This window comes from Westerdykella ornata, assembly GCF_010094085.1.
Source record: "Westerdykella ornata strain CBS 379.55 unplaced genomic scaffold EI97scaffold_7, whole genome shotgun sequence".
Classification (NCBI taxonomy): Eukaryota; Fungi; Ascomycota; class Dothideomycetes; order Pleosporales; family Sporormiaceae; genus Westerdykella; species Westerdykella ornata.
Window position 1 is genome coordinate 68,619 of NW_022986857.1, and position 26,173 is coordinate 94,791.

The 26,173-nt window shown below is 51.8% G+C and overlaps 14 protein-coding genes across 14 annotated transcripts; 4 read left to right on the forward strand and 10 right to left on the reverse strand.

Moving 5' to 3' along the window:
* Positions 1 to 226: 226 nt before the first annotated feature.
* Positions 227 to 1,693, forward strand: EI97DRAFT_457343 (uncharacterized protein; the record flags this gene model as incomplete). The annotated part of the gene is made up of 1 exon (XM_033800803.1): positions 227 to 1,693. The coding sequence occupies one exon, from the start codon at positions 227 to 229 to the stop codon at positions 1,691 to 1,693; it is 1,467 nt and encodes a 488-aa protein (XP_033654854.1).
* A 493-nt stretch (positions 1,694 to 2,186) lies between these two features.
* Positions 2,187 to 4,002, reverse strand: EI97DRAFT_287510 (FAD dependent oxidoreductase-like protein). Its single transcript, XM_033794419.1, has one exon. The coding sequence runs from the start codon at positions 3,890 to 3,892 to the stop codon at positions 2,387 to 2,389; it is 1,506 nt and encodes a 501-aa protein (XP_033654855.1). The 5' UTR covers positions 3,893 to 4,002; the 3' UTR covers positions 2,187 to 2,386.
* Positions 4,003 to 4,792: 790 nt separating this feature from the next.
* Positions 4,793 to 5,758, reverse strand: EI97DRAFT_395958 (uncharacterized protein). Its single transcript, XM_033796328.1, has 3 exons — positions 5,661 to 5,758; positions 5,228 to 5,579; positions 4,793 to 5,167 (listed from the first exon to the last, which is right to left on the reverse strand). The coding sequence occupies exons 1-3, from the start codon at positions 5,744 to 5,746 to the stop codon at positions 4,814 to 4,816; spliced, it is 792 nt and encodes a 263-aa protein (XP_033654856.1). The 5' UTR covers positions 5,747 to 5,758; the 3' UTR covers positions 4,793 to 4,813.
* A 190-nt stretch (positions 5,759 to 5,948) lies between these two features.
* EI97DRAFT_457346 (uncharacterized protein) lies at positions 5,949 to 6,317 on the reverse strand (the record flags this gene model as incomplete). The annotated part of the gene is made up of 1 exon (XM_033800804.1): positions 5,949 to 6,317. One exon carries the CDS (start codon positions 6,315 to 6,317, stop codon positions 5,949 to 5,951), a length of 369 nt encoding a protein of 122 aa, XP_033654857.1.
* A 1,092-nt stretch (positions 6,318 to 7,409) lies between these two features.
* On the reverse strand, positions 7,410 to 8,257 carry EI97DRAFT_432195 (uncharacterized protein). The gene has a single exon (XM_033798113.1). It carries the CDS (start codon positions 8,147 to 8,149, stop codon positions 7,754 to 7,756), a length of 396 nt encoding a protein of 131 aa, XP_033654858.1. The 5' UTR covers positions 8,150 to 8,257; the 3' UTR covers positions 7,410 to 7,753.
* A 394-nt stretch (positions 8,258 to 8,651) lies between these two features.
* Positions 8,652 to 10,041, reverse strand: EI97DRAFT_493282 (uncharacterized protein). Its single transcript, XM_033802357.1, has 2 exons — positions 9,768 to 10,041; positions 8,652 to 9,717 (listed from the first exon to the last, which is right to left on the reverse strand). Exons 1-2 carry the CDS (start codon positions 9,876 to 9,878, stop codon positions 8,806 to 8,808), a joined length of 1,023 nt encoding a protein of 340 aa, XP_033654859.1. The 5' UTR covers positions 9,879 to 10,041; the 3' UTR covers positions 8,652 to 8,805.
* A 55-nt stretch (positions 10,042 to 10,096) lies between these two features.
* EI97DRAFT_432196 (uncharacterized protein) lies at positions 10,097 to 10,694 on the reverse strand. The gene has a single exon (XM_033798114.1). It carries the CDS (start codon positions 10,635 to 10,637, stop codon positions 10,281 to 10,283), a length of 357 nt encoding a protein of 118 aa, XP_033654860.1. The 5' UTR covers positions 10,638 to 10,694; the 3' UTR covers positions 10,097 to 10,280.
* Positions 10,695 to 11,395: 701 nt separating this feature from the next.
* Positions 11,396 to 12,321, reverse strand: EI97DRAFT_441388 (uncharacterized protein; the record flags this gene model as incomplete). Its single annotated transcript, XM_033799697.1, has 2 exons — positions 11,396 to 11,539; positions 11,599 to 12,321. The coding sequence occupies 2 exons, from the start codon at positions 12,319 to 12,321 to the stop codon at positions 11,396 to 11,398; spliced, it is 867 nt and encodes a 288-aa protein (XP_033654861.1).
* Positions 12,322 to 13,313: 992 nt separating this feature from the next.
* On the forward strand, positions 13,314 to 14,816 carry EI97DRAFT_432198 (SET domain-containing protein). Its single transcript, XM_033798115.1, has 3 exons — positions 13,314 to 13,966; positions 14,026 to 14,203; positions 14,268 to 14,816. Exons 1-3 carry the CDS (start codon positions 13,387 to 13,389, stop codon positions 14,626 to 14,628), a joined length of 1,119 nt encoding a protein of 372 aa, XP_033654862.1. The 5' UTR covers positions 13,314 to 13,386; the 3' UTR covers positions 14,629 to 14,816.
* Positions 14,817 to 15,299: 483 nt separating this feature from the next.
* On the reverse strand, positions 15,300 to 16,311 carry EI97DRAFT_287558 (uncharacterized protein). Its single transcript, XM_033794420.1, has 2 exons — positions 16,307 to 16,311; positions 15,300 to 16,201 (listed from the first exon to the last, which is right to left on the reverse strand). The coding sequence occupies exon 2, from the start codon at positions 16,108 to 16,110 to the stop codon at positions 15,649 to 15,651; it is 462 nt and encodes a 153-aa protein (XP_033654863.1). The 5' UTR covers positions 16,111 to 16,201; positions 16,307 to 16,311; the 3' UTR covers positions 15,300 to 15,648.
* Positions 16,260 to 17,156, forward strand: EI97DRAFT_287593 (uncharacterized protein). The gene is made up of 2 exons (XM_033794421.1): positions 16,260 to 16,681; positions 16,747 to 17,156. Exons 1-2 carry the CDS (start codon positions 16,408 to 16,410, stop codon positions 16,980 to 16,982), a joined length of 510 nt encoding a protein of 169 aa, XP_033654864.1. The 5' UTR covers positions 16,260 to 16,407; the 3' UTR covers positions 16,983 to 17,156.
* Positions 17,157 to 18,243: 1,087 nt separating this feature from the next.
* EI97DRAFT_500312 (uncharacterized protein) lies at positions 18,244 to 19,525 on the reverse strand (the record flags this gene model as incomplete). Its single annotated transcript, XM_033802656.1, has 6 exons — positions 19,315 to 19,525; positions 19,081 to 19,265; positions 18,837 to 18,926; positions 18,680 to 18,754; positions 18,588 to 18,631; positions 18,244 to 18,502 (listed from the first exon to the last, which is right to left on the reverse strand). Exons 1-6 carry the CDS (start codon positions 19,442 to 19,444, stop codon positions 18,244 to 18,246), a joined length of 783 nt encoding a protein of 260 aa, XP_033654865.1. The 5' UTR covers positions 19,445 to 19,525.
* Positions 19,526 to 20,141: 616 nt separating this feature from the next.
* On the forward strand, positions 20,142 to 23,333 carry EI97DRAFT_488628 (uncharacterized protein). Its single transcript, XM_033802207.1, has 3 exons — positions 20,142 to 20,693; positions 20,758 to 21,284; positions 21,348 to 23,333. Exons 1-3 carry the CDS (start codon positions 20,264 to 20,266, stop codon positions 23,076 to 23,078), a joined length of 2,688 nt encoding a protein of 895 aa, XP_033654866.1. The 5' UTR covers positions 20,142 to 20,263; the 3' UTR covers positions 23,079 to 23,333.
* Positions 23,334 to 23,589: 256 nt separating this feature from the next.
* Positions 23,590 to 25,876, reverse strand: EI97DRAFT_375131 (uncharacterized protein; the record flags this gene model as incomplete). Its single annotated transcript, XM_033795487.1, has 2 exons — positions 23,590 to 25,435; positions 25,485 to 25,876. 2 exons carry the CDS (start codon positions 25,874 to 25,876, stop codon positions 23,590 to 23,592), a joined length of 2,238 nt encoding a protein of 745 aa, XP_033654867.1.
* Between the last annotated feature and the right edge of the window lie 297 nt (positions 25,877 to 26,173).

Below are 26,173 nucleotides of genomic sequence, written 5' to 3' on the forward strand. Positions count from 1 at the left end.
CAGAATTCTCCTCTCTTACTCCTTTGCAGTCCATTTTCTTTCTTACACCCTCTCCGTCTCCGCTTCTTCTTTCTATCTCACTCCCTAGACGCATACACCAATCCCTACTACGCACTCATTCATCCCAAGCCCCGGCTTGAACCACGACCACTAAGACGACGGCGAAAACAAACGATACCCACCCACATCACTTGCCCTCCCCATTGCCTCGACCTTCACGATAACCATGTGCCTCTATTGGCGAAAACAGTACACATGCGGCTGCGTCTCGCACATCTTCCGCGACCGCTGCGCCGACAACGTGCGCTCCGGATCCGAAAAGTGCGAAAACACGTCAGACGAGGAGCAGCTTCGGAGCTCATACTTTCAATGCTTCACTTGCCTCGTACTTGAGGATAGAGAGGAGAAGGCTGCGGCTGCGGCTGCGGGGATGCATATCAATGAGTGGAGGAGGAGGAAGGCGCTGCAGGAGCGGGCGAGGAAGAGACAGGAGGAGGAGAGGATGGCTAGGAGGAAGACTGAAGAGGAGAGAAAGGAGATGGAGATGCAGGCGAGGGCGGAGGCGGAGGCAACGGAAAAGCATGTGGGGAATGATGAAACTGTAACGCAGACGGATTCGAAGGCGGGGCTGGAGAAGGCAGGGAATGAGAAGGAAGAGGAGGAAAAGCTGCGGAGGCAGAGAGATATCGAGACGGAGCAAGAAAAGATAAAGAGCGACGAGGGGGTTTGGACAGATGTTGGAGCAGGGAGGAAAGGGAGGAGGTGGAGGGATCTGAAGACGGATGCATCACCTCCTGCGTCATCCGTGGCCGCGTCACCCTCCACAATGATGCCGCTATCGGTCGAAAATCCGTCATCGGCTACTCCACCGTTTTCTTCTGCCACCATGCCACCGTCGAGTACAAAGCCATCGTCTTCTGCCACCATGTCGTCGTCGAATCCAAAACCATACTCGTCTCCCACCATGGCACATTCGAATCCAAAGCCATCGTCTTCTGCCACCATGTCGTCGTCCGCTCCCAAGGGATCATCTTCAGTCACCATGTCGGCGCCCACTCCGAAGGCATCGTCAAGACCATCATCGATTGCTATGCCACCGCGAGTGTCACTTGCGGAGTTGTCTATTGCTATGGCAGAGGAATTCGGCTTGCCGTTGAGGACGCCATCGCCCACAGTGATAATGCCATCATCACCTGCATCCTTCTATCCCGAGAAAGCGCCAGGAGAGTTCTTTGGCCCGCCTGTTAGTGCTACTAATGGTCGTTCTGTGCAGGGCACAGCAGGACCTGCTCAGCATCAACCAAGCATCACTAGTGAGAATAGGCGCGATGGAGTGCCCAAGTGGAAGAAGCGAAGCCTTAACGTGGCCCAACAAACCGAAGGAATTGTTATGCCCGACTTGTCCCTGTTTCCAGGAGAGGATAACGTTGGGCCAACGAACAGCATCAACGAAAATGACAAGGTCAGTGACAAGAGTAATCCCAAGGGCAAGGGCAAGGCCAATGTTAAGTACAGGCTCAGCTCCAGCTCCAACCAAAAAAGGTCACCATTCTCAAGCGAGACAAATCTGAAGGAACAAAAAGTAATGCCTCCAAGGACGCAGGTCGGAGCGGGTGGAACCGTGAGTGAGTCGGCATATCCCCCTCGCAAATATGTCTGTCCAGGCCGGCGTATTCAAGAGTTCAATGGCTAGTGAGAGTATCTGACCTGAAACCAGGAGGGACCGTTCAGCCGAACCTTGATGCGATCAAACGTACATTTCAAGAAAACACACCACCATAGGATATGGTCATTTTACCTCTGGCATGGGGGCCTTTCCAACAGACTATATGCGGTTCAACCTGATGATGAGTCCATCATTATGCGCGTCTCCCTGCCGCTGTTCCTTTGGACAAGCATGCATACGACTCTGGATGCAATTCTCGGAGTGTGGCAAGCTCGTATAGTGGAATCAGGTGGGGTTACTCGTGATAGACTGTAGAATGATAATCACATTGCTTCCAAATCTATCTTACCTTTGTCAGCAAATGTATATGACACCATGTGGATAGCATACTGCCAAACCTCTAGGCATAACATCAACTTAAGAGGTGGGGTCGGAACGGCTCCAATTCCAACCCTGCAAAAACATAAATAATGGCGAGAAAGCAAAATTGCCATGGGAGTTGCATTCCCAGCACGTTTTAGGACACTTCTAGCAGACAGCCAGGGGATGACAAGATACTGTCAGATTGAAGTCAAATCGAGTTACGTTCGGAGTCTATGCAGGTTCTTGAGGTTATTTAGCTCCGGAATGCGCATGTTTCGGCAAGATTACCTGATGACGATTGCTCCGTCGAGCACCATAGCCCTCCTATTCTGAATCCGCGCTATCCAGACCAGAAGGCTATGCTATGGTAGACTCGCTTTCCTCATCCTCGCCAATCATATCCTTCCGGCCATGAAAATGGCATCTACCCACTCTCTCCTCACTGATTATGAAGCTTCGCGGATACCAATCCATCTCCTCAGGTGAGACGCCGTGCAACATCTGCACAAGCGCCTCCGCCGTCTTCAGGCAGAGCACCATCCCATGGCCATTAAACCCCGCTGCAACCCATACATCCTCCATGCCCGGCACGCGTCCTACGAATGGCCGTCCGTCCGCCGTGGCGCCCATGATGCCTGTCCATTCTTGCATGATTCTTTGATCCGCGTCCCCTCGAGACTCGCCCCAGTTGTGGACACCAAAATAGCCTGCCAGAACACCGTTAAGATATCGCGAGATGTCCGGGTTGAGCGAGGCGTCGTCCACAATGCCGTATTCGGAGAGTCCTTGGTTGGATTGACGGCCTAGCCCACCTCCAATGATGATGTGTTGGCCGCCGCCTGAGCTGGAAGGAAGAGGGCGCGGGATCATGTACTCGTAGCCGGTTCTGTAGATGAAGGAGTAGGTGGTTGGTAAGGGTGACGGAAGAAGTGTGTTACGGCCCGGTTTCTGAGCGGTAATTTGCCCTCGTAGCGGGACGATTGTGCCTTGTAGTTGTGGGAGCAAGTAAGGGGTGTAGCCGTTTGTGGCGACTATCACGGTGTGCGCCAGGATCCTGCTGTGGTCTGTTACTACGATGTTGGAAGTAGTAGGCCCAAGAGCGCCGGTGGTTCTATCGATCTTCCGCACCACCGTGTTTGTGCAGATATCCAAACCTTTCTTAACGCACTCCTTCAGTAACCCAGTCGTAAACTTATAGGCATTGATCCGTCCAGCGAGATACTCAAATGCACCGACCAGCTCCTCTTTCTCTTCCACTGCCGGGTTCGTATTCTCCGAAGCAGCGTGGAACCTTGTTGCAGCTTCCTCCGCCGAATAGATCTTATACCACGCCATTCCCCCTTCTTTCCTCTCCTCCTCAGTCGCATCCGCCCTCAACTCCCCAATCGCCGCTTTCCCCACCTCAAAAGTCTCGCTATCATAAACCAAATCAACGGTATTGCACATCTTGCTCTCGCACTCGATCCCCAACTCCGCGGCCATGCGATGAGTAGCCAGGATATTCTGATACTCCATCCTAGCAATACTCAACGCCTCCTCCTTTCCCAACTCGGCTTTATGCTGCAAATACGTCCGATAACTCGCGGCTTTCGTGTGCCCGCCATTCCGACCCGTGGCCCCGCTGCAGGCTTCCCTGGCTTCGAGCAGGATGATGCGAGGAGAGGGTTTGTGGCGTAGGACGTTGTACGCAATGGATGTGCCGGTGATGCCGGAGCCGATGATGCAGTAGTCGTAGGTTGGTGGTTGGGATCTTTCAGGCGCGGGCTCGATTACGTTTGCGAGGGGGGATTTGGGAGTTTGCCAGTATGAGGGGAGGGGGTTGGAGACCGGGGGAGACACGGGGATACGTGCTCGGTCTTCCATGGTTTGGTGGGCGAGTTCAAAGAGGTCAGAAAAGATTATGGTGGACAATCTGAGTAGGAAGCTCGGTTATGGTTACCGTGATACAATCTAGGCGATGCAGCGTTAACGGTCACACGAGGGAAACGGCCTCAAGCCAGATACTTGACGCTTTCTTGAATATGACCACAACTATCTCTTTTCTGTGGGTGTATGCGGCTGGATCCCTGTCCTGATTTACTGCATGGCTGTTGGCTTTCAGATTGTGTACCCCAGCGTAGGTTTAGGTCACCCTGGGGCAGGGACGGAGATCAAGCTGAATGACCACTCCGACTTTGAGAGAAATCGGACGTCAACGCAATCTCTCCTCGCGGCGATGATCGCAGCTTTCATAGGGCATCAATTCGTTTGCTCAGAAATGGAGGATGTCTCCGAGGCGAACAGAAGCTTGGAAAGAGACCAGCCGCAGAGAGCAGTAGCGATATTCTGCGGGGTTATGAGTCAATGTCATAGGGGTATCAGGAGCTCAAGCTATTGAGATCATCACAAGGACGCAGAATGTGAATGTTTAATGAGTACGATCGAGTGAGGTGACCTTGATGCGATGACTAAGGGAGAAAAAGAAAGCTGCCGTGCTCAAACGTACGCAGCAGCAGGAACAGATATCCTCTTGTTCAGGTTGGAGAAATCTGTGAGCTCGACGTAACACGCAAATAGTCGTGGATGTGGCACTATGGAAGTGGAGCTTGATAATAGTGTGCATGCAGTATGTAAGCTTGAGGACCCTAGATTCAAACCGCGGTCTTAGCACATCACAAGTACACGGGAGCGAGCTGCGGACACTGCGATGCACAAAGTACAGAATAGAGTACCGCAAAAAAGAGTTCATTGAAACCTGCTTGGAAAACATTTAAGAAGGCTTCAGCGGACTTCATTTCCTGTTTCCTAGATCCTGTCCTGGGCCGCTTCCTTGACTCCCCTTCCCATATCACCACCGGCCATAAGTGCGACAAATACGTCCCAGCTTTCACCAAACCTCGCGTAGAAACCCGATGTTAGATCCGTCACAAACAGAAACTTGGCCTGTTGTTTCATCTCCATAACCAAACCCTCGATCTCCTTTCGAGGAACGGAGTGCAGAATATAAGAGCTCTTCTCTCTATCGCAAGGATTCGTAGCTAGCCATCTCTGATACTCCTCCGTACGAAATCTTGCATACGACTCCTCTACAACCACAATGGCGTCTGGTCCGGTGTTTGCCACACGAGAATCAACAGACGTGCCTGGATTATGTATGACCTGATTTTCCGAATACCCTAGTCAGCTTGAGAACATCTACACTCACTGCAGAACACTTACCATCCTTGCCTCTCCAAACCCCTGAGACTTCTTTACCCTTTCCGTGATCTTGCTTAAATACTCCCCTACCTCCTCCGACCACAAGTTTGGAGTCTCATCGAAAAATACGCCAGCAAGCCGCACTCCTATCGTGCTTTCCCAGTTCGCATAAGCGTCCACATCGGCGAAAACGTCGTTGATGGATCGTTTGCAATACCCAGTGGCTACATAACCTAGCAGACGCACGTTGGGGTAGGTAACCAAGCGGGTAAGCTCACGGACGTAGTCGGCGTTAGGCCACCATGGGGGTGAGCCAGGACCGCTGTTGGGGTTGATGATTATGGTGAAGGGAAGAGAGGAATGGGCTTCGATTCTGCCGGTTCATGGTTAATGTTTCATACTCAGAATAATGAAAACGTTACCGCACGTTGGGGGTACATCAGGAATAACTTACGCTGCATAGAGCGGGTCCCATTTCCCTTGGTCAGGGAAGATGTACAGTGGGAGAAGGATCTCTGATTGCTGAGAGTGCTGTTCCATTGTACACCACAGAAAGGCACGGATGGAAGCTATATAATGAACCTATTTCCAAAATAATATATTTATTGCTGACTAATCGCACTCTGGCCAGGTGGCCGTATTTCCTTGGACATGAAACAGATTCAGTTAGCGATTTAGCATCCATGAATGGACAATAGCCTCAAAATTAAAATCGTGGAGATGCTATATTACCAAACCATGTTTAGAAATCGTTCAAATGAACCCCCCCCCCAAAACCCTCATAGACATCCTCCTCCAAATCAGTAGTATAGATAAATCGCAAGTCCTTCTTGAGGTCGTTGATGAGCCTCCTCAATTTCACGTTACTGATATACTTTGGAAGCGAGTGTATCAAAACACCGTAGTTATCTCTGCTTCCAGGTAGATCAACTAGTTGCTCCTTCATAGCGTCTCGATCCGGCACGCGTTCATATCGACCTTCAAAAACGATCGTCACATCGACATACGAGCTGATCATCTCGGGAGCAGGCACCTGTCCAGGGTTCTGAATAACAACTCTTGGTGCTGAAAACCCATCAGAGTGCTTGACCGTCGCAGTGATGTTGTTCATGTACTGAATATGTTCGGATGGATTGTGGAGCGGTGTTTTATCAAAGAATACTCCATCGATGCCGAGTCCGCATTTCTTGGACCACCTTGCATAGGTTTGGATCTCTTCTGTGATGGAGACGTTCGGTCGGTGGCCGGCTCAGTGTTGATATATCCGACGATCTTGACATTCGGAAACGCGTTTAGACGTGTTATGGCCTCGATGTACAGGGTACTTGGCAGTGGAGGTGCGCCCGACCCACAAGAGGGGTTTACTATCAAGGTAAAGGCCTTGTCAGGGTGACGGACGACACTGATGGAACAGTCAGCTTCGATCAATCCTGGCGCGCAAGGTTCGCTTACGAAGTGAACAATGTCTCCCATGCTCCAGGGTCTGGATGGAAATATAATGGAACAATTATGTTGATTGGTAACTGCCGAACGTATTTCGGTGGAAGAATAGCAGCGAGGGGAACGCCAATTGCGAGTATCAACAGAAGAGTTACCGTCACGGCTTGTGAGATTACTCTGTCCCACTCAGGCTCGGGCTTCCGACGACCAGACGGTAAGGCACATGGGTGCTGAACCAGTTTGGGGGCAACTGAGATATACGTTAATGAGTGCATCGTGAATCTCTCATGGATGGTTACTGTTGGGCTCCGAACCGGTTGTTCTTGGGTTATCGCCATTGCATTCCTCGCTTCCCAGGGTTCCGTAGCAACATCGCCGACAGCCTACCCGAACAGGAAAGTAGTACAAATATACATTCCGGAGGGTAAGTTTTGGGGGTAGATTGATATCCTTGCGGAGTCACTCGTCGTGGAAGTACCGGTAAGCGTTTCAAACTGTGATATCTGCCTAGTGCAATCGAGATCCACGTTGGCTACTATTAATGATGTCACACAACTATGAGAGCTTATATCCTGCGAGCTTCCACGTTTGACTGAGCAGCTAGGGGTCGCAGATGTATGAGAAGCGTCGGGTAGCCTAGATGGAAGTGGAGCAGGGTGTCGAAACTCTGGACCTGAACGCTGAGGGCAAGGGTAAAAGAGAGATAACATCAAGTGATGTGGGGAACGCAGACTCCATGGAATTTAATTGAAACCAGTTACCTATAGGATTCTCCACATATGGAAGCTGTTGAGGCGCAGCGTCTCCCCTGAGCATATCAACGCTTGAGGAAAATCTCGAAGCAAGACGGTGCAAAACAAATGGTGAGGCCACCTTACATTTAAGAACTCTCAAGTAGTCTTTTGCTGTGAGTAGAGATGAACTGCAGAAGTGCCGTGCAAGCTACAGAGTACTGTGTGGTAAAGATCCCCATATCCTGAAGAACCAAGCAGTAGCGCAAGAAGCATGCTAGTTCCATAGCACATGACAGCATTCACGGATCCATAAACCGTGTAGGCCCTTCAAGTCGGATACTTCTTTCACAACCCAGCAGACACCGCGATTGCCTCATCCCAAGAGGCCCAAACTCACGCCTCCGAGCACCGATATCACACTGCCATACCCCCAGTGGTTCCACTCTCCCTGCCCAACAGTCGCATTAACCACCCATCCATCAATACCCGCGCTCGCACCCGCCGCAAGCAAGATTACGCCGAGGCTCTTCCTTGTACCAAGCCATGCCGCCGCGAAGATCGCCGTGCCCATAAACAAGTCCTTGGCACCGTATAGAACGCAGAAGCTGTCGAGGATCTTTTGTTCTGCTGGAGCAGTGGGATAGGGGAATCCGAATGAGGAGACAAAGGCTTGTTGGGGGTTGAAGATATAGTTGAATCCGAAGGCGGCAAAAATGGTGCCGAAAAGGCTTGCAGCGATGGGGATGGCGCGGTGCTGGGAGAGAGGCATTTTGGGGGTTTATGTTTTTCAGGTCTTGTCCCCACAAACGGTGACTGACTGCAGAATGGGAAGCTTTTGGAACGTGGAATCCGAGTTGCAGAGGAATTCAGATTGACATCTGGGGACATAGCATGACTGTCTCCTCTTTTGTATTCACGCCAAGACGTAAGCAGAGCGGAGTTAAGACGCGTTGGCGCGTTAGCACAGGATTTCGTGTCAGTCCCATTTTCGCGTGATTACCAAGTCCGGCGACGCGTTCAGCTGAGGTTTGAAGTCAGCCTGGTTAATGCCATTCTTTGGCGCAAAGCGTTCTCTGTTTGGAACGGGGGAAATGCCTTTCTAGACTCTCTAATATGAGAAGCGTTCGCCATGTGGAACATTTAGACGCCGCGTTGGTTCTTTTCGCATGCACGCATTGACAGAGCAATGTTGCTATCAGTGGAGAACCAAATTTTACCTTCTCGTTAATACGTAAAGGGTTAAAAGTATACTATTCTTAACCTGCTGCATTGTACGTAGCTCTAATATTGTAGTTGCTTGAAGCGTCCTGGCTGCCCGGTCCTATTCTGAATGGCGAATTTGGCCATAGTAATTGCGCGAACGAAGCACCTTCTCAACGTTGGTGTTTGCATGCTTTATTGCTTACATTCAATATGACAGAGGATCTACAACTCAACCTCATTCACCATGGCTTCCCCTCTGAGACCCGCCAACAAGTTCCTCGCCGACTCCGTCGCCATGTCCACTCTTGTGTCAATCGTCGCGGACCCAATATGTGGCAGCAAAACGCATCGAGGCTGCTTCAATATTGGATGATCGGCCGGAATGTTCGGCTCGTTCTCGATCACATCCAACCCTGCTCCAAAGATTTCCTCCTTCTCGAGTGCCTCCACTAAGGCATTGGTATCAACAACCGGCCCGCGTGCGATATTAACGAGAACCGCAAGCTTCTTCATTTTTGCGAAGAAGTCCGCATTGACTAGATGCTTGGTGCTTGGAGACAGCGAGCAGCCTACGATAACGACGTCGCTCTCGCTAGCCAGTTCCTCCCAGCTCTTTGCCGGTTCGGTTGGGACCGAGGGTTCTTTCAGTAGACCGTAGTGATCGTCCTTCGCAGGTTGGCCGGCTCTGGATGTCAAGTAGAGCGCACGGCTGATACCAAAGGGTATGAGACGCTTCAACGTTGCCTGGGCTATTCTCCCAAACCCCAGGAATCCGACAGTTGCTCCGCGTATTTGCGGTCCCACCATGAGCAGTGGATGCCATGGCATTGAACTCCACTCTCCCATCGCCACCTTCCCCATCGCTTCTCCACCTCTTCTTTGCGCCATCAAGATAAGCATGACCGACAGATCCGCAACAGCATCAGTCAGACATGTCGGTGTGTATCCGAGGCGGATGTTGCGCTTCTTCAGAGCCTCGCGATCCACATGGTCGGTCCCAACCGAGAAAGATGCAACAACTTTCAGTTGTTCCCCCGCTGCTTGCAATAGCTCATCGTCGCACTTGTCTGATAGCATAAGCAGGATGCCAGATGCCCCTTTCACATTCTCCAGCAACCAAGATCGATCGCATGGCTACTCAACATCAGTACCTGAGGGTGTATGTCCTTCAGGAGATGCCATACTTGATCGCTCTTCCATTGGACAATCTCCAATGAGTTATCAGCTTCTAGTAGTTGTTGTGCTTCATCGATCAGATTGCGTGTTACTACGACTTTCGAGGTCGTGTGGGGCATTGTGAAGGTGGAGACGGCTCCGAAGTCGGGGAGAGACGGGAGGACGAGTTTAAATTTGCGCAAAGCAATAGGCACATGCGGACAAGAGCATCAACTGTGTATGAAATCTTCAGAATATCGGTGGAAATCGATTCGATGTCTGCACTGTACCGTTGTATTTGAAGGGGTGTCGTCCAAATTGATGGAGGGCCCCACTCGCGCTACCATAATATTGGCCCGAGGTATTCGCCAATAAGCGTTATAAGCTTTCAGGGAACAACGCAAGTACAACTCTCCATGTGCATCGACCGCTAAGCCATCTTTGTATCCAGTATGCGAGCCATGCAATCTCCAGCATTACCAGAGCAGTCTGCTCTAGCATGAGAACAGGGGACGGGGAGCTCCCTCACTCCCCGAGGGTCCTTACATCTTCAGCGTCCCTGTTTTGACCTGCTCCCCCACCCACATCGCCGGAAACACATTCGAAAACTTCTCCACATCCGCCTTTGCCTCCTCGCTTCCATTCTGCAGCGCCAGCTTGAAGTTCTCCAGCGTATCGAAATAGCACGTCGTCTGCACCAGGTATGGCGGCGTTTGACCGGACAACGGACATGGATTCTGGAACTCGTTGACGTGCCACGATTGAAGTCCGTAGGGAGCCCAGGCCTTCTCGATCATTGGCAAATGGGTCGTAATGTAATAAGACATATCGAACTTGAGCGGCTCCCCTGTTTCGGGGTGGTTGGAGGGGTAGCTGACTACGACAGTGACGGATGGCATGCGGGTGATTGGCACTGAGGTAGTCGGGAAATCGGCAGAGGTGCAAGAGGAATTGGCTGCGTTGGGCGAGGGGTGAACCCTATCCTGTTTCTTGATGGTTCTTGTTATCACCTCTCGATTAAACGAAATGGTCTAGGCTCAGAGATGTAGGGATCACCAATGACGCAAGATGCGGAGTTGTACGACCTCGGTTGCGGGCACTCCTTCTCTACCTGCAGATGCTCCAGAATCCAGGGCTACATTGGATGGACCCTTGGGTAGCACTCCCGTTTCAGCCGAAGCCGCAGAGGCTGAGGCCGTTGACGCTCCTCTTGAGGATCTGGCCGCCGACCCTGCTACTCCCGCCGGCGCATTTGCTGAGCCATTGGGGCCAGCTTCGTCATGTATCGAGGATGCAACCCCTCGGTCCACATTGGATAGACCCTGAAGCCGAAGCCCAGTCAAGGGATCGGCCAGCACATGTGTCGAAGAACTTCCGTGCGTGACATGCCGATATCCGGGTAAGCCGTCTGGTTTATCAGCACGAATTCATGCAAAGCGCCCAGAGTGACGTGACAGTGGATTCGTGAAAAGCGAAAAAAAGGATCAATATTATCTTTGATCTTTGGAATTTTGAAGCTGATCTATGAATCCCCCTTTCGTGCCCTTTCTTCAGATTGTTTGCATTACTCCTCCACTATGAAGATTGTTGATACCTACCGGACCGAAGATATTCTTCCGGGCGCAAACCATATATGGCCACATGGGAAACGAGACAATCAGGGATCCTCGAAAACATTGCGTTCAAATGCATCTTGACTGAATTGTACCAGGTCAAGGGCCGCCTCAGGGTCGCGTTCTTTCAGTGCCGTGAATGTCCGGTTCAGCATAAATTTGCAGGCCTCATACCGCTCCCTTATCTCCTGTGGCGTAACATCGTCAGTATCAAGCGCAAATATTCAAAGGAGGGCATTGTACTAACAATTTCGGACAGATCGTCATCGCTATCACCCTCATCGTCATTCAGCGAGTTTCCTTCGTCCTCTTCTTGATGCCCATCCTCAACTTCCGCTTCACTGGTCCCTTCTTCGGAGAGAAGACGAGTTATCTCTCTGTCCAAATCCATGTCGTCGTCGTCGTCGTCGTCGTCCGTGCTGTGTCTATCTTCTTCCACAGCAGAATTTGCCGCTTCTTCTGCGAGCTTGAAGTTCACCCGTTCGGCTTGGGTAGGTCTCATAGGGATCCGGCTAATGGCCTCATAAGCCTCCCTAAGGGCATTCAGGGACATGAGGTCCATCTCGACGAATCTGGAGGAGATGCCCTCTTCCATGAAGACATATGCCGCTAGGCTAAGGGAAGACGACAACCATAAACTCCTGCTTAACCTGCGTCGCAAATCAACAAACGGAAAGAATAGCTTCATCTTGTGTAATTCCTTTCGGGAGAGATTCCATCTTCCATGAGTAGAGCCATCGACAAGCTCGATATTATTAGAGGACGTGATTGAAATCCAGGTTGTAGTGAGGGATTTGCCTTCCACAGACTCCCCAAACCGAATTGATTGCCCATGATATAGTGGACCAAGGTCGACTTCTTTGGCTAGTTCGAGCGAATAAGAAGCGAGAATCTCGTACGCCCTTGCAGACGCTTTCTTGATGTGTTTGGCGACTTGCGCAATGGAGTGAGACTTGATTTCGTTAGACATAGTGCTTCGGGTGATGGTGTTCGGTGGAGTGATACTGTAAAGCCCATGGGCAGTGTACGAGTTTTAAGTTTAAACCCATGAGCGTAGGATAGCCCTTTCACTCACATTAGTTAACGGGAGATAAGAGGAAAACGATTACGCTTCACCGTTCACCGGGCAGCTAAGTGGGCCGATGAAGTGAACGGCCACCGCTGTCTCACTGTTACGGACCAGATGCGACTACGGTTGCCTAACTGGAAAAAGCGCCTCGAGATTTGCTCTGGGTTATCATGCATTCCGCTTTTGATCATGAACTATTGAATAATGTACTATATAAATTATAATTATAGAAGTTCTATCACCAACCAGAACATTATCCCGCCCATGGCGTCGTCGTCTAGCCAGCGACTCCACATCACACCATGAGGTGATGGTGTTCGAATCCCGCCTGTCCCAAAAAGTAAAAATTCTGATCTGGTGATGTGTTCCTTTGAGCCCGCCTTAAGGATCAGAGTTTCTCTTCTCGACCGCGAGTTTCTTTTTTATTTTTTTTGTGCCCACAATTGTCACTGTATGCTTTGTATTGACTTATGCTTACTTAAATTCCTCTTCGTGCGACGGGGTGGGAGTATTACGTCCGTCAGTGCTAGGATATGGTGTGTGATCACGTGATACAGAAACACATAGGAAGAATGAGAAAGATAGAAAAAGCCCGTGTAATACGCCGACTGTTGCTATCTTACGCCGGATAGCATCAGACATGGTTACTGAAAACATAACTTCATCAAAGAGTCAGTGCATCATCTCTTTGTTTCGGGCAGAAATCTTGGCGGGCCACAAAAGAGAAAGCTTGAGCAGGCGATGGCATTGTTAATCTTCGACTGCTTTCAAGGCCATTGAGTCGATAACTGGCAGAACAAATAGTCTATCCTCAGTCTGTGGCATTCCGTAGATGAGGGAACACCAAAAGGTTTCCATAGTAACGAACAACAACGCTAACCGAGAATCTTACCATCCATAGATCCCCATCACCACAACCTGGACTACTAGTCCCACGACCATTGCCCCCAACACCATGAAGCAATAATGCCAAGAACTAAAAAGAGGGCTTCCCGCTCCAGCACCAGCACCAGCGCCAGCTCCAAAACCCATCGCCACGCCCCCTTGAAGCGCCCAACGTCCAATACCCAAAAACGCCTCTGGCAATTAACACAGCGCTACCGACACGTGGGGCGCCCGCTCTCGCAAAGGAGTTGGGTCGGTTGCGACTGCGCGGGTGCTTGCGAACCCGCTACCTGCAGCTGTTTGCGCGATCAAGCGCCTTGCCGCCAATCGTGTGTTTGTGGGCCGACATGCGCACATCAATTTCCAGTGTGCGAATGTACGGATGGATGTGCGGTAGGAGGGGAGAGGAAGAAGTGTCCGTGCTACCAGATGCACTATCAGTACCGTGAGGGATGTGGCTGTTTCTCCACCGAGGGGAGGATATGTGACGACGAGAACGAGTTGCCCAAGACGGAGGTCAAGGAGTCGGAGATTCCGAGCGCGGGGTTAGGGCTTTTTGCGAAGGAGGATATTGAGAAAGGGAGGTTGATTGGGGTGATGGCGGGGGAGATTGAACCAAATCCTGAGGACCCGGATTTCGACTGCTTTGAGATTGCTGACGGTGCGTATGTGATTTAAAGGCTGGGTTCACGCTGGGTAAATGCTGATGGAGTGGTATAGGGATATCGTTGCGGTGCTCTAAGGAAGGGGTGTACTATGCCCACGAGAGGCATCATAAGGATGCCAATGCGGAGTATCGGTATATGGAAGGAAAGAGGAAGAGAGAAATGGTGTTGAGAGCGATGAGATATATTGGAGAAAACGACGAGATAACGGCCCAGTACCGCGAAAACGGAAAGTAAGTCCAGCAGTGATATCGGTCTTGCACATTAGAGAGGCAATAGCTGACGTTATCACTCCAGAGATCCTTGCTTTGACATATACCCAGTGAAGGGCGCCTATGCGATGATCTTAGGCGACACTGATGGTGCAAAGGAGCCTTGGGTGGGGAAGATCCTCTCTGTTGATGAGAAACAGGGACTTACCGTACAGTGGCTTCTCCGGAAGGAAGGTCTCCACTGGATACCCAGCCCTATCAGGGAGAAGATCGAATTGAAACCCGGAGAGCTCATCATGACCAAGGGATGGGTCGATACAGTCGACTGGGAATCGTTCATTCGGGTCGTGTGGGTGAACGAAGAGGAGCCGGACGGCGTGCTGAATAAGAATACATGGTGGTGGACAAGACGATACGACGCTGTCAAGCAGAAAATGTTGGATTGATATAAATGGATTGGGATTGGAAGAGGAGTACAGTGGATAATACCCCTTTTTTGGTTTGGAGCACTACTGCCTCTGTTTACATCCGATTGAACACACCCCTGCACTTCCTCTGTACTGCTCTTTTCTACATCTACGTCAACCCCTTGCAGGTAACAAGAAGCAACATCCTTCACCAGTGCTCCGCCTCACCGTCAATGCTCTACTTTACATTACGCATGCAAGTCTGCTACCCCAGAAAGGCGGCGTATCTACAGGTCTACATTATCGCAACATTCAATATGGCATACGCAGAACCTTTCGCCGTCGGAAAAGAGGGGACATGATGACAGTCTACCGTTTGGACCATCCAAACCGTCGAGAAGACCATGTGCGAAATCATCAGACTACCTCAGGAGAAGCAAAGATAACGAGGCTATCGAAGCAGCAAGATGGTGGTGACGTATCCGGAGGGAACACTATGGCGTCCAACTTGGATCATGGGCGGTTATAAGGTTCGTGGATATAAGATTGGCCGTGACAGGATGTCGCTATACGTGTGGGGAAAGAGGAGGAACTAGGTCAGAAAATTGCCATAAACCCGTGTGTGTTAGTGCTTTGGTGCGTTTCTGGTCCTCAACATGCTGCATCTCCGAAGGTGATCACTGAAAGGGGACTCTTCACTTATACTGAAAGCATTGGGAAAGTCCGTGTACGAGAACACGCCAGCTTTAAAACAGACAGCAGGTGTCATTCGTTCCAGGTCATCAAAGTCTTCAACGTGGGTCGACCTGGTTGAATCGGCGTCTTCCCTCCCCTGACTGGACGTCGCTTCGGGGAAACAAGCGGAGGTGGCAGATGGAAATCATCTGGAACAGACATGAGAGTTGTAGACGCGTTGACATCGTCTAGTGATCGGAGAGTCCGTTCCGGATCGGCATGAGGGACAGTTTTGGACGTCGCCGTGTGATTGTTCAGTTGGACATCTTGGAGATGGCTGCTTAGCGAGGTATCCATCCCTTTGTCACTAGCAGAGTTTGAACCTTATGGACTCGTCTGTGTGGCTATTGTCTTTTCGTGCGCTTTTGGTGCACTGTGTCTCACGGCCAACCTCTTCGGAGGAGACCCCGAAACCGTGCTGGAGGTTTGGCGGTGTCGCTTTTGGGGGGATCTGCTGGGTTCTCTAGCGTTCCCTGCCATCGCCCTTAGATGAAATGACCGTCGGGCCTTCTGAGGCTTGGGTCGGCTCTGAGGGAGTTCGGATATCAGTGATATCCAGTGTTGGGATGAAAAGAAGCGCCACTCGGGCCCAAATATCCTGTTGATTGTTTCCTGGTCCTCAAGGGTGCCGTCAATGCTTTGTATTTCCGGCGGATCAGATACGACAGGGTAGGGTGCGGCGTGTAGAACGCAGATGGAGGGATCACAGCCGTGGTACTCGATGTGAAGGTCCTCGAGCCACGCGCAGCAGTTGCGGTTGTGAGGTTGTGGTTGTGTTTCGCTCATACTTGCAAAACCAGGCGATGTGCGGGTTAAAGTGTAATTGAAGGTCGGAAACCGGTCGGCTGCTGCTGTGTGAAAGTATGGCAGCGTGAGTCTGAAGTTGAGGTCATTAAAAAGGGAGTCCGGGCCGACACTTTCCCCGCGCGGGCCTGCTGCGTCCTTTCACTACACCGCCACTCAAGATACAAAAAGCCCTTACCGGTACCCGCTCAACTTCCTCTCCTCCTACTCTCTTCAACAATCAACTCCAACAACCTTATCAACCCAAATCCGAGTACGCACAACCCTCAATCCATCAACATGAAACTGCTCAAGTTCATCATCGGTCTCGTCGCCTTGGCCGACACAAGCCTCGCTGCTCCAACCAACGTCACCGTCACCGAGGTCGATCTTGCTGCTCGCGGACCCAACGACCACCATGTGAGTGACTTCCTCAATCTTGGACTTTCCAACGAGCTAAACATTCATAGGTCATTGCTTGCGACGTGGGCCATCGGGAGCCATGCGAGTATTTGCCAGTGTATGCGGGACAAGGCAATTGCTGGAGGATCACATCCGGGAACCAAGGTGGACGGTAAGTTGGGACTTCTTTCACTTATTCCGGCCCTGGATTCGTGGAGGCTAATGATTTCATGTCAGCGTCGCTCGCCATGCCAAGTCATTCATCTTGCCCTCGTCCAACCCTTCGGCCTGGCACTGCTGGTTCTTTGCCCAAGACAATTGCAGGGGCAGTGATTCCTGCTACGTGCGCAGGACCCTGCCAGACTCTGGTTGTCGCTATGAGTATCAGTCCTACCAGTGCATCGATGACATGTGAAGAGCGATTCGATGGGGCGGATCTTGGATGGTACAAGACAAGGATATCAGGGGACTAAATGGAGGAATCGGTATGGAAAAGACTCCGGGTAGAGGACGGCTCTATGACAAGACTGGGCTGGGATGGGATCGCGAAGGAATGAAGGAAGACAAATGACACATCTACTTGCCTGTGCCTGTGTGACCTTGACTTTAAGCCGTGAGAGTCCCTATTCGGTGCTGCTAGCCCGGTAGGAAAACAGTGGGATGGATCCGTAACGGAGGAAAGTTTTGTCTGCTCCTTTGGCTAACTCTTCTGTGAGTCGGGATTCAGAGTGCGTCCAAGGCGAGTACAGTAGCGGTCAAACAATATACATATAATATCTCTTCCAAGCCGCACACGGACTGCAGTTCTGAGTTCTGCTGCTCAATCGGAATGTGAACGATGAAGTGATGTTGATGCCAAGACAAACTGCGCTAACCCAAATTCTCCTAGGCAATTGATTAGTAATCTTTCTCTCTCCGTCCTTGGAGAGAACATCGCAGGGCTATCTACTACAGCTGTATTTAGACTGGCGTTGCTGCGCTCGCCGGAAGTCAATAAGCCTTGGGCTGTTTCTGGATACAATTCCGCGGTTGCTCTCGTCGGCTTCATTGTGCTCTGCCTCTCACGCTTTCCTCCGGAGACAAGCAGAAGATTGGAGGGGTAGAATAATGCGATCGGCCGACTACGATGGAATTATCAATGCCGGGCTTCGCGGACATCGGAGAGCATCTTGTCATTGCCGCCTCTCCATAGCGGGGATAATCCAGGAATACCGTCACGTCATTTTCACGCCCTATTACACTGGACATGATGTTGTACTGCTTCTTTTCACATCTGACTAAACACCCCCATGCACTTCCTCTGTACTGCTGATTTCTAGGTCTAATCAAACAGCTGGCCGGCACAGCAATAAAGCAGGTCTTGCAATTAGGTCTCTTGCACGCCTCTATCTGCGCATAGTAAGTTTTCAAGGAAATTCTACCTGTCGCATTTGTAGGGTGTAGCTAATTGACTTGCGCTGGGTAGGTAATTCCACCTACAAAGGAAGTGCAGCTGGGTGTTCTACGACCGCATTTCCCCCGCCTACCAAAGATTCTTCGAAGGCCTTACGGCAACCTTCACGGGCGAGTGCTTCCTCCGCGCCGCAGCCGCTCTAACCCGAGTGTGTCAAGATTTACGAAGCGCAGCGCGGGAATCCAAATAATGTGGGGAGGGGACTTAGGAGAATGCATTCTTCACGGTGCAAAGAAGGACGGAGTTAGAAAGATGATTGATTAATCATGCAATATAAGAATCTACTGCTGTTGTTGCTGCTGCTGGCCCCCCTCCTTCTCCTCCTTCTCCTCCTTCTCCTCCTTCTTCTCCTTCTCCTCCTTCTCCTCCTTCTTCTCCTTCTCCTCCTTCTTCTCCTTCTCCTCCTTCTTCTCCTTCTCCTTCTCCTCCTCCTTCTGTTGCTGCTGCTGCTGCTGCTGCTGCCGCTGGCGGGGGCGAAGGGCGAGGTTGGTGGTGGTGGTGGAGGTGGCGGGAGCGTTGGCGACGGCGGCGGGCGGGCCCCTTCTTAACGCCAGCATCGTAGACAACACACAGTGAAGGACAAGCAAGGTGTTAGGCATAGAAACGATGCAGGTTGAGAACCTACCGATAGGGGTGGTGGCGGAATTGCGCATTTCCGCGCTGTCGACGCTGCTGTGGCATTAGTCAAGGCTCAGTTTCTGGGCGTTGAACTGTTACATTTGGGCCGCCCTGCCCGCCGCCGCCCCCCTGGGTTGTCGTGAAGGTGCAATTGTGGAAGCGATAATTAATGTCCTACATAACGTTAGCACAATTTCAGACAGCCACGGACGACAAAGCTTGGGACGGCGGGCAAGGAGGGCAAAGCTTGACGTACATGGCCGCCCCGCCCGCCCCGGCCCCCCCGGCCACCTCCACGGCCTTGCACGAACGTGATAGAGCAGTTGTGGAAGTTGAGATTCATTTTCTACATAACGTTAGCACTAACCTACAGCCGACAGGCGGGATAGGCAAGGGATGGAGTTGGATGGGGAAGGGATAGGAAAGGGATAGGAGGACAAAGCTTGGGACGACGGGCAAGGAGGGCAAAGCTTGGACAGGTTAGCGGGGCGGAGACTTACGATGCTTCTTTTCTGCTTGATGGTGGTTGGGACTGCTTCAGTCTGCTTGCTGGTGATGGAGACCGCTTCAGTCAGCGTGATGGTGGTTGAGCCAGGGTATATTCCGGACTTTCCAATCCCAGTGGCTCCTCTCTTCTGAGGCTTCGGCGTGGTCGAGTGGAACTTGGAAGGGGACTTCGGGGGACCTGGGCTGGTTAAATACTCACATTTTTAGCGCCTGTTGCCCCTCTCTACGGATTGTAACTGCTCCAGAGGGCAGCCTGACAGGAGCGAGGGCTGGTGGGTTGCAGCAGGCAGGAGCTGCTGGGCTGCTGGAATCTAATCGGCAGGGGCTACTAACTAGACTCCCATGAGAGATGCACATGGGTGGTGGATGAACGCTGGAACGGGGCGGCAGTAGTGGGCACTGTTCCTTTGGTAGGGTTGAGACTGTTACAGCATGGGGTTTCTAATGAATATTGCGCATCTCCTGCCCACCACTGTAGATGTACAGCGGCTGTGCCCGTCCAACTGAACATCTCCTCGCAGTTCTTCTGTAGGTGAGGTTAGCTTCCTAGCACAAGCCTATCAGCTACATTCAATTAATGCAAGAAGTAGAACTTTGCTTTAGAAACTTAATACATGTAGATAAAGGCGCTTCAAAGCTCATTGCAAGATCCATAGAATTGCTGCACTTGTGCGAGGACTTGAGAAGTAACGGCTGACGCTGCATTTAGATTGGTATCGCTAGTAATATGAAACTCGCATAACACTTTTCAATGTTCTGACGGTCTCAAAATTCTGTGCAGTACTCCCTTTCCTGGGTTGTCCGTAGTGGGTGGTAGTCATCGTAGAAGTCATCTTCGTCGTCATCGCCAGAAAGGTCGCCGACATATATCCCAAATCAAAATCGCCAACTATAAGACGAGTACATGGCTCAGAGACATTAGCACCTCGTTCTTAGAGCAACAAGTTCGGTGTGAAAAAGTTATGCTCACGTGCAAGCGAGTCCGCCCTGGGAGGCTATAGCTACTCCCCTCCCACCAATGCGAGAAACTTCACCGCCTCACATCTCCCTACCCACAACCTTTTTGACCATTCTTTAAACCACGTTGTCTACAACAAGAGGTATACACCTGGACTCGCTTTACCATAACTACACAAATCCACCTGCAATCGCCGCCCCCTCCGCGGAAGGCGCACCATGAACGAAGTCCCCGACGAGACAGAGCGTGTGCTGCAAGATGGTGAGAACATTCACTCACTGGGCGTCGCGCAACCGGGACCGACGATAGGCTCCATGGAATTCTTCTCAGAAAGCGACTCGCACAATGGATCGTCACGGTCGGAGATATTTTACGAGGCGGCAGAAAAGATCGATACGTCGCAACTCACTGATCGCTCTGATGAAGAGGGTGATCGGCAAAACACCACCAGCACTCCCTTGGCAACTGCTACCTACGTACGCTCATTTGTCACACCAATCTCAGTCTACGATTTCGCCCTTCTGCCGGGGAATACCGTGAAGGCGACGGAAACAATCCATAGAACTGCACGATTCGGTTTTAGCACGCGAGAAACCGTGGTCGCGGCTGGGTCCTTAAGACGTGAAGAGCACGCGTGTGTTCAAAGCAGTGAGTATCTCCGCAATCATGCATATATCTGTAAACTATTGACCGTTGCTGATTGCGATCTCAGTCAAGCCGTCAGTCGACGATGCCAAACCTACAGAGTCGAACAAGGCAATGAACGCGCCTACGGTAGTCCAGTCCGTGGAAGAAGACACGGGAACAAACACTGGCCTGACAACCCAGAATGGAGCAGAAAAGAATAAGAATAATGTAGCATCTTCGTCCCACTCTCGGAGGTACCGCACGGCCGACGCATCACTGATTGACTACCTCACACCTGCTACACCACCGCCGACACGGCTCCGGTCGGGGAGGGAAATCGCGTCAGAGCCGCCAGTTCCCGCGAATGCGCAGCCCGTTCACGCGCGACAGCCGCAAGTCAAGGCACTAGCAGGCTTGCGCCGTACGGCAGATAACTCGTTGATTGATTACCTCACACCTGCCATACCACCAACAACGCGTCTTCGGTCGGGGAAAACACCCACAGTGGAAACACCAAATACAGCTGCATTCTGGTCGGTGCTAACAAAAAAGCGGACCGTCAAGATGACGGAAAGTTCGCATGTTCGCAGTGACCGGCGCCACTCCCTTCCAGTAAGTTTACTTTTACTTGAACCTCGCAGTAACATGATGGTGCTTCATTCTTACCACGCGCAGCATTCCCAAGTCGTAGGCGAACCCCAAGGCCTAGTGACGTTCGAAGATCAACAGCCGGGGGATGATTTGGGGCACTCTCAATATGCAGAGGGCGAAAAGCGAACGTCCGCTGCTATCTTGAACCCGGGAAGCCCACGCCGTGAAGATGAGAGACATCTCTCGCTTCAGCCCGAACCCGAGATCCACAAACAATCAACAAACCTGGAAAAACCGTCAAAAGCCCTAGTCGTCAAATTCAAGCTCCCCTCATCCAGCGTTCCTAATCCTCCCCCTCACCCCGATACCACGCTCTCACCCAATCCAAAGCCCTCCCTCATCGTCAAACTCAAACTAGATCCCGACCTCCTGACCGGTCTTGCCCTCCAAGAAGAACGCCGGAAGCGCCTGAAACGGGGCTCAGAGTTGCAATCGGTTCCAGAGTCTTCCTTTATTGATGATCAAAACACACGGAAGCGCAAACACAGCAGCCCGGATAATGCGAGGTCGGGAGCAAAGGCGGGAGCAAACAAAGTGATTGCTGGCCGTGCGGCAGCGCGGCCAAAGGAGATAAAGCGCCGGCGACAGGGCTCTGCTGCTGAGGGATTGCGTCCGTGTTTGCACGGTGGTCGTGAGGCCAAGGTTCGCAATATTCCGGACGAAGGTGACGAGACGGAATCCCAAAGCGAGTTTTCCGGTGAAGACATGCATCCCGCGACGGGCGACGATTCGTTCCTCGACGAGACCGCATTTGTCGATCTAACTAGTCGCCGCTCATCGCCTACCAAAATACACACAAGTAAGACGTCACGACCGTTCCGTATCCCTCTACCTCGCTTCCCAGTCCTACCCAAGCAGCAACATAATGCGCTCGCACACTTCACTCAGGGCGTGTGCAATGCGCTGGAAAATATCATAGAGGACTACCATCATGCGGTCGCTGCTGAGGAGGAAGACGGTGAAGATGATGACGAGGGAGGAACACCTGATATTAATATCCTGGACATTGTCGACAACTTGGAGGACTCCGTGCCCGAATTCGAGACGCCGCGGAATTACTACGACTATAGGCTTGTGGTGGTGAAGGGATGTGAGTGGGTGTATGCGGCCGTGAGGAAAGTGCTTAGGGAAGTGCAAATGGACGTGGAAGAGTCGGAGGATGGGCGCAGCGAGACGGGTGTACTGTGTAACGAGGGACCGAGCGTGGAGGAAGTGTGTGCGATTGTTGAAGAGGGATTTTGGCGGGCGAGGGCTAGGGTGGAAAGGAGGATGGGATTGGGGAAGAAAGAGGTGGAAGAGAAGATGCGAGATTTGAGGCGGGAATGGAGAAAGCCGGGAATGGCGCCGAGTGAGAGTGGGAGAAATGCGAGGGCCGTGGTGAGTGAGAAGCAATCCGAGAGGGACATTGAGGCCGAGTTCCGTGCGCTGATGGGGATGCAGAGCGCTAGGAGCGAGACCATCTTGGAAAAAGGGAGGACGGAAACGATGACGGCCGGGGAGAAGTTGAGAGAGAGGTTGGACAAGGTGAAGAGGATTGAGGCGCTGAGGGCGAGTATGAGGGAGTCTAGTTTGATTGATAAGTTGAGTGCGAGAATGAGGAGGAAGATGGAGGAGGAGACGGAGGTGGAGGAAAATTGCGATGAGGTGGATGGCGACGAGGACCAGTCAGAGAACGAGGAGGAGCAGTGTGAGGAGTGCGGGGAAGATGAGGAGGAGCCAGAGGAAGGAGAGCAGGACGTCATCGTGCTGAAGTGACATGGAGGCTCCAACAACAAGCAGCAGCACAAGTCTTAGACCTTGGCTTGGCAATGGAAGTGTCTGCTTCAGGCTATCAAAGGGAGCACAAACAGGAGGGGTGCGTTCATCGGAAAGGAAAACAAGAATGGCAGAAGGAGAGGTAAGTCTGCGGCCCCAGTAATCCATCGTATTGGAGGACCGCCGGTGCGATGCGGTGTTGGATGTCATCTAGTCACGTCCGTAAAAGAAATCTGGAAGCCTTTGCGGCACTGGACTTTTGGGGCCCTGCCCCGTAGGTATCACTTCACGGGATACTCTTATGTTCGGGGTCGAATGGGCCAAAAGGCTTGCCGTACCTAACTGCAAAACAATGAGTCAATAAAACCTAGGATATCGTTCATGTTATCGTATCCAACCTCATTCCCAAGTCCAAATACAACATATCATGAATCGAATGTTTCGAGTGACGCTGAACAAGTAAAATATGAAAAGCCGACAAGGCCAACAAAATCAATCGCTAAAGCGTGCGTCATGATCCCTGACACTTCTGCGCACTGGTCGCGCTCTTCGGCCGCCGCGGCGGAGGCAGCCCAGGCCCATATAGGAGCGCATGTCGCATCCTCCCCTCACTTGGGGACGGTAACCCTGGCACCGGTTGCGATGGCAGAGGCGGCGTGGTCCAGTCTGGAGCCATCTGCTGCTGGGTCTGAGTCTGGGCTCCGAAAACCTCTTGTGCGAAGGGACTAGATGAGAAGGAACCGGGTTGGGCGGGATATACAGAAGGAGGCGTAGTAGGCTGGTGCTGATGGAGGAAAGACGCTTGTTGGTTCGGATTCGGAACGCCCGACGGTATCCAAGCTTGGGGCTGCTGAAAGCCAGTGTGAGACATGATATGCTGGCTATTTGTATTTGGCGAGTTGCTCGCACGATTGTAAAGCTGTGCCAGCAGAGCTGCGGATTCGCGCTGGAATCGATCTCGCCAGTGGGTGAATCCGAAGCGGTTTCCACACTTGGAGAGAATAGTAGTGAAGTCGTTGATTGCGTCGATTGCGCGCGTCGTGGGATCTTTTGGCATGGTCTGATTTACCGATAGTACCGGTGAGGGGAATGGGGGCGGTGGGGCCTGGGCGGACGGTGCGAGGGGGTCGTCGGAGGCTGTTCCTCGGATCGATGATGCGGGTGGAAGGGCAGGTACAGGGTCAAGCAGGGCATCTGGGTTGCGTAGAACGTCGACGAATTGCCGACCGGTCATGTAGGCGCGCATGGCGTCGTAGAAAGTGATGGGAGGTTTCGTTGTGTTGGAGGCCTGTGAGATGAGAGCGAGGAGGGAGGTGGCATAAGCGATGCAGTGTTCGAAAATCAGTCGTTGCGCATATTCATGGATATGTGGGATCCGTGGGCTTTTTGAGAGTATGTAGACGTAGCTGTACAGAAGCTCCAGTTCGAAAAATGACCGTTGCGACGGCAATAGGCTGGTAGGTAAGTCTTTGAACCACTGCGTCATCTTGGCGTATGTGCTCCAAATGTACGGATACGCATCTACATACGCCCATGGCTCGCGGCCGGATTGAAAGAGTTCCATGTACCATTCGGACTGCAACTCTCGAATTTTGAATAGATCAAGGGCGGCACCGAAGGATTGCTGAAACATGGGTGTTTGCGGGGATGTATTCCTGGGTGAGGTAGCAGGACCGTTGAACGGGAGTGCAACGTTCGCAGAGTCATCCGAAAAAGAGAATGCTCTAGTCTGGACGAGCGATGTGGATCTGTCCAATGCGTAGACGCACCAGTATACTCTACGTCTCAGTTCGAGCTTGGCTTTCGATATCGCAAGACTGCGGGACGGCTCCTGATGAATGCCCAGATCGACCATCAGTCTTGATGCTGCTCCAATCAAGGTCCAGCTGTCAAAGTGGTGTGGGTCCATCATGGCATATTCGACAAGAAGAAGCAGGGCCTGGATACTGCCTATCCGCCCCGGATGCAGAACCTCCTCCTTGTACCGAAGTGCGGCGTTCACGTGTCCCACGGCGTCCAAGTAAAGGGTATCTCCTCGTTGCTCCGATTGGGACAAACAAGACACCGCAAGAACCATGCGGACGTTCCAGTGGTCCATGGCGGACGCAGTAGCGGTCGTGCCAGGATGATAGACAGCATCAACCGAACGAAAGAAGGCGGCTTCATCGAAAAAAGGAAGCAGGGTATAGATGTTGGTCAGGTAATGTTGGACCAAGGGTGTTGCTGCGAATTTTGGTGGGAGAGCTTTGGTCAAATCGTCAGGCAGCGGTTCTTTTGAACTAGCGGCTAGAATAAGGCGGGCGTATGTCATGGCAGAGGTGAAGCCATAAAAGTCTCGTGCAGTGGCATTGACTGCCCTGGACAGGGATCAGATTCGAGCTTGAGGCATTGAAGGAGGCCACTTACAAAAGACCGAAGGCAGACTCGAGCTCGTCCATGTTCATTGCTTCTTTGCGGAGAGCAGCACGTTTATTGACGGGCTTGACGGTTTCGGCTGAACGGGGCCTCGGAGTGGCAGCTTCTGAATAGTCGTTCATCAGGATGGTGGAGCTCTTCCGCCTTGCTCTCGCCTCGGCGATCTTCTTCTCCAGTTTCTCCACACGGGTTTCTAGAACAGTTACGTAACTGCGCTCCTTTCCCCTTGCAAACTGATCATTCGTGTTGGAACACTCGTGGTTATTTTTCTCGCAGGCTGAGCACGATGGCAGCTTTCCGTCGCATTTCACTTTCGAAGCACGGCATCTCGAACATGCAGCCACCGGCCTGCTCACCCGGAGCAAAGGTGTTTCCAGCACCATAAGGTCGTTCTTCGATAAATCCGAGGGTACTTCTGCAGACATGGCGTGTGAGTTGCGATCCAAACCTTGACTTGCGTCCAAAAAGAGTAGAGCGTAATCGAACACGTGAGTGCTAGAAAGGGAAAAGGTTGAGGGGTGACAATGACAGGGACTGAACCCTGAGAGACGGAAGAGCGAAGGGCAACGAAGCTTAAAGAAAATGGAGAACAGGAGGGGTAATCTTACTGCCTTATTATGTGATGACGGGCCAGGGGACACGACTTACCAGGCCAGGAACGCGAAGAAACGGTGAAAAGA

Coding starts and splice junctions, on each gene's coding strand:
- EI97DRAFT_287510 (XM_033794419.1), bottom strand. CDS start 3,892: ATGGAAGACCGAGCACGTATCCCCGTGTCTCCCCCGGTCTCCAACCCC.
- EI97DRAFT_395958 (XM_033796328.1), bottom strand. CDS start 5,746: ATGGAACAGCACTCTCAGCAATCAGAGATCCTTCTCCCACTGTACATC. Junction 5,580..5,660: donor TGGGACCCGCTCTATGCAGC/GTAAGTTATTCC, acceptor ATGAACCGGCAG/AATCGAAGCCCATTCCTCTC. Junction 5,168..5,227: donor GGTTTGGAGAGGCAAGGATG/GTAAGTGTTCTG, acceptor TCGGAAAATCAG/GTCATACATAATCCAGGCAC.
- EI97DRAFT_432195 (XM_033798113.1), bottom strand. CDS start 8,149: ATGCCTCTCTCCCAGCACCGCGCCATCCCCATCGCTGCAAGCCTTTTC.
- EI97DRAFT_493282 (XM_033802357.1), bottom strand. CDS start 9,878: ATGCCCCACACGACCTCGAAAGTCGTAGTAACACGCAATCTGATCGAT. Junction 9,718..9,767: donor TCCAATGGAAGAGCGATCAA/GTATGGCATCTC, acceptor GATGTTGAGTAG/CCATGCGATCGATCTTGGTT.
- EI97DRAFT_432196 (XM_033798114.1), bottom strand. CDS start 10,637: ATGCCATCCGTCACTGTCGTAGTCAGCTACCCCTCCAACCACCCCGAA.
- EI97DRAFT_432198 (XM_033798115.1), top strand. CDS start 13,387: ATGCCAAGAACTAAAAAGAGGGCTTCCCGCTCCAGCACCAGCACCAGC. Junction 13,967..14,025: donor CTGCTTTGAGATTGCTGACG/GTGCGTATGTGA, acceptor GGAGTGGTATAG/GGATATCGTTGCGGTGCTCT. Junction 14,204..14,267: donor CAGTACCGCGAAAACGGAAA/GTAAGTCCAGCA, acceptor TTATCACTCCAG/AGATCCTTGCTTTGACATAT.
- EI97DRAFT_287558 (XM_033794420.1), bottom strand. CDS start 16,110: ATGAGCGAAACACAACCACAACCTCACAACCGCAACTGCTGCGCGTGG.
- EI97DRAFT_287593 (XM_033794421.1), top strand. CDS start 16,408: ATGAAACTGCTCAAGTTCATCATCGGTCTCGTCGCCTTGGCCGACACA. Junction 16,682..16,746: donor TCCGGGAACCAAGGTGGACG/GTAAGTTGGGAC, acceptor ATTTCATGTCAG/CGTCGCTCGCCATGCCAAGT.
- EI97DRAFT_488628 (XM_033802207.1), top strand. CDS start 20,264: ATGAACGAAGTCCCCGACGAGACAGAGCGTGTGCTGCAAGATGGTGAG. Junction 20,694..20,757: donor GCACGCGTGTGTTCAAAGCA/GTGAGTATCTCC, acceptor TTGCGATCTCAG/TCAAGCCGTCAGTCGACGAT. Junction 21,285..21,347: donor ACCGGCGCCACTCCCTTCCA/GTAAGTTTACTT, acceptor TACCACGCGCAG/CATTCCCAAGTCGTAGGCGA.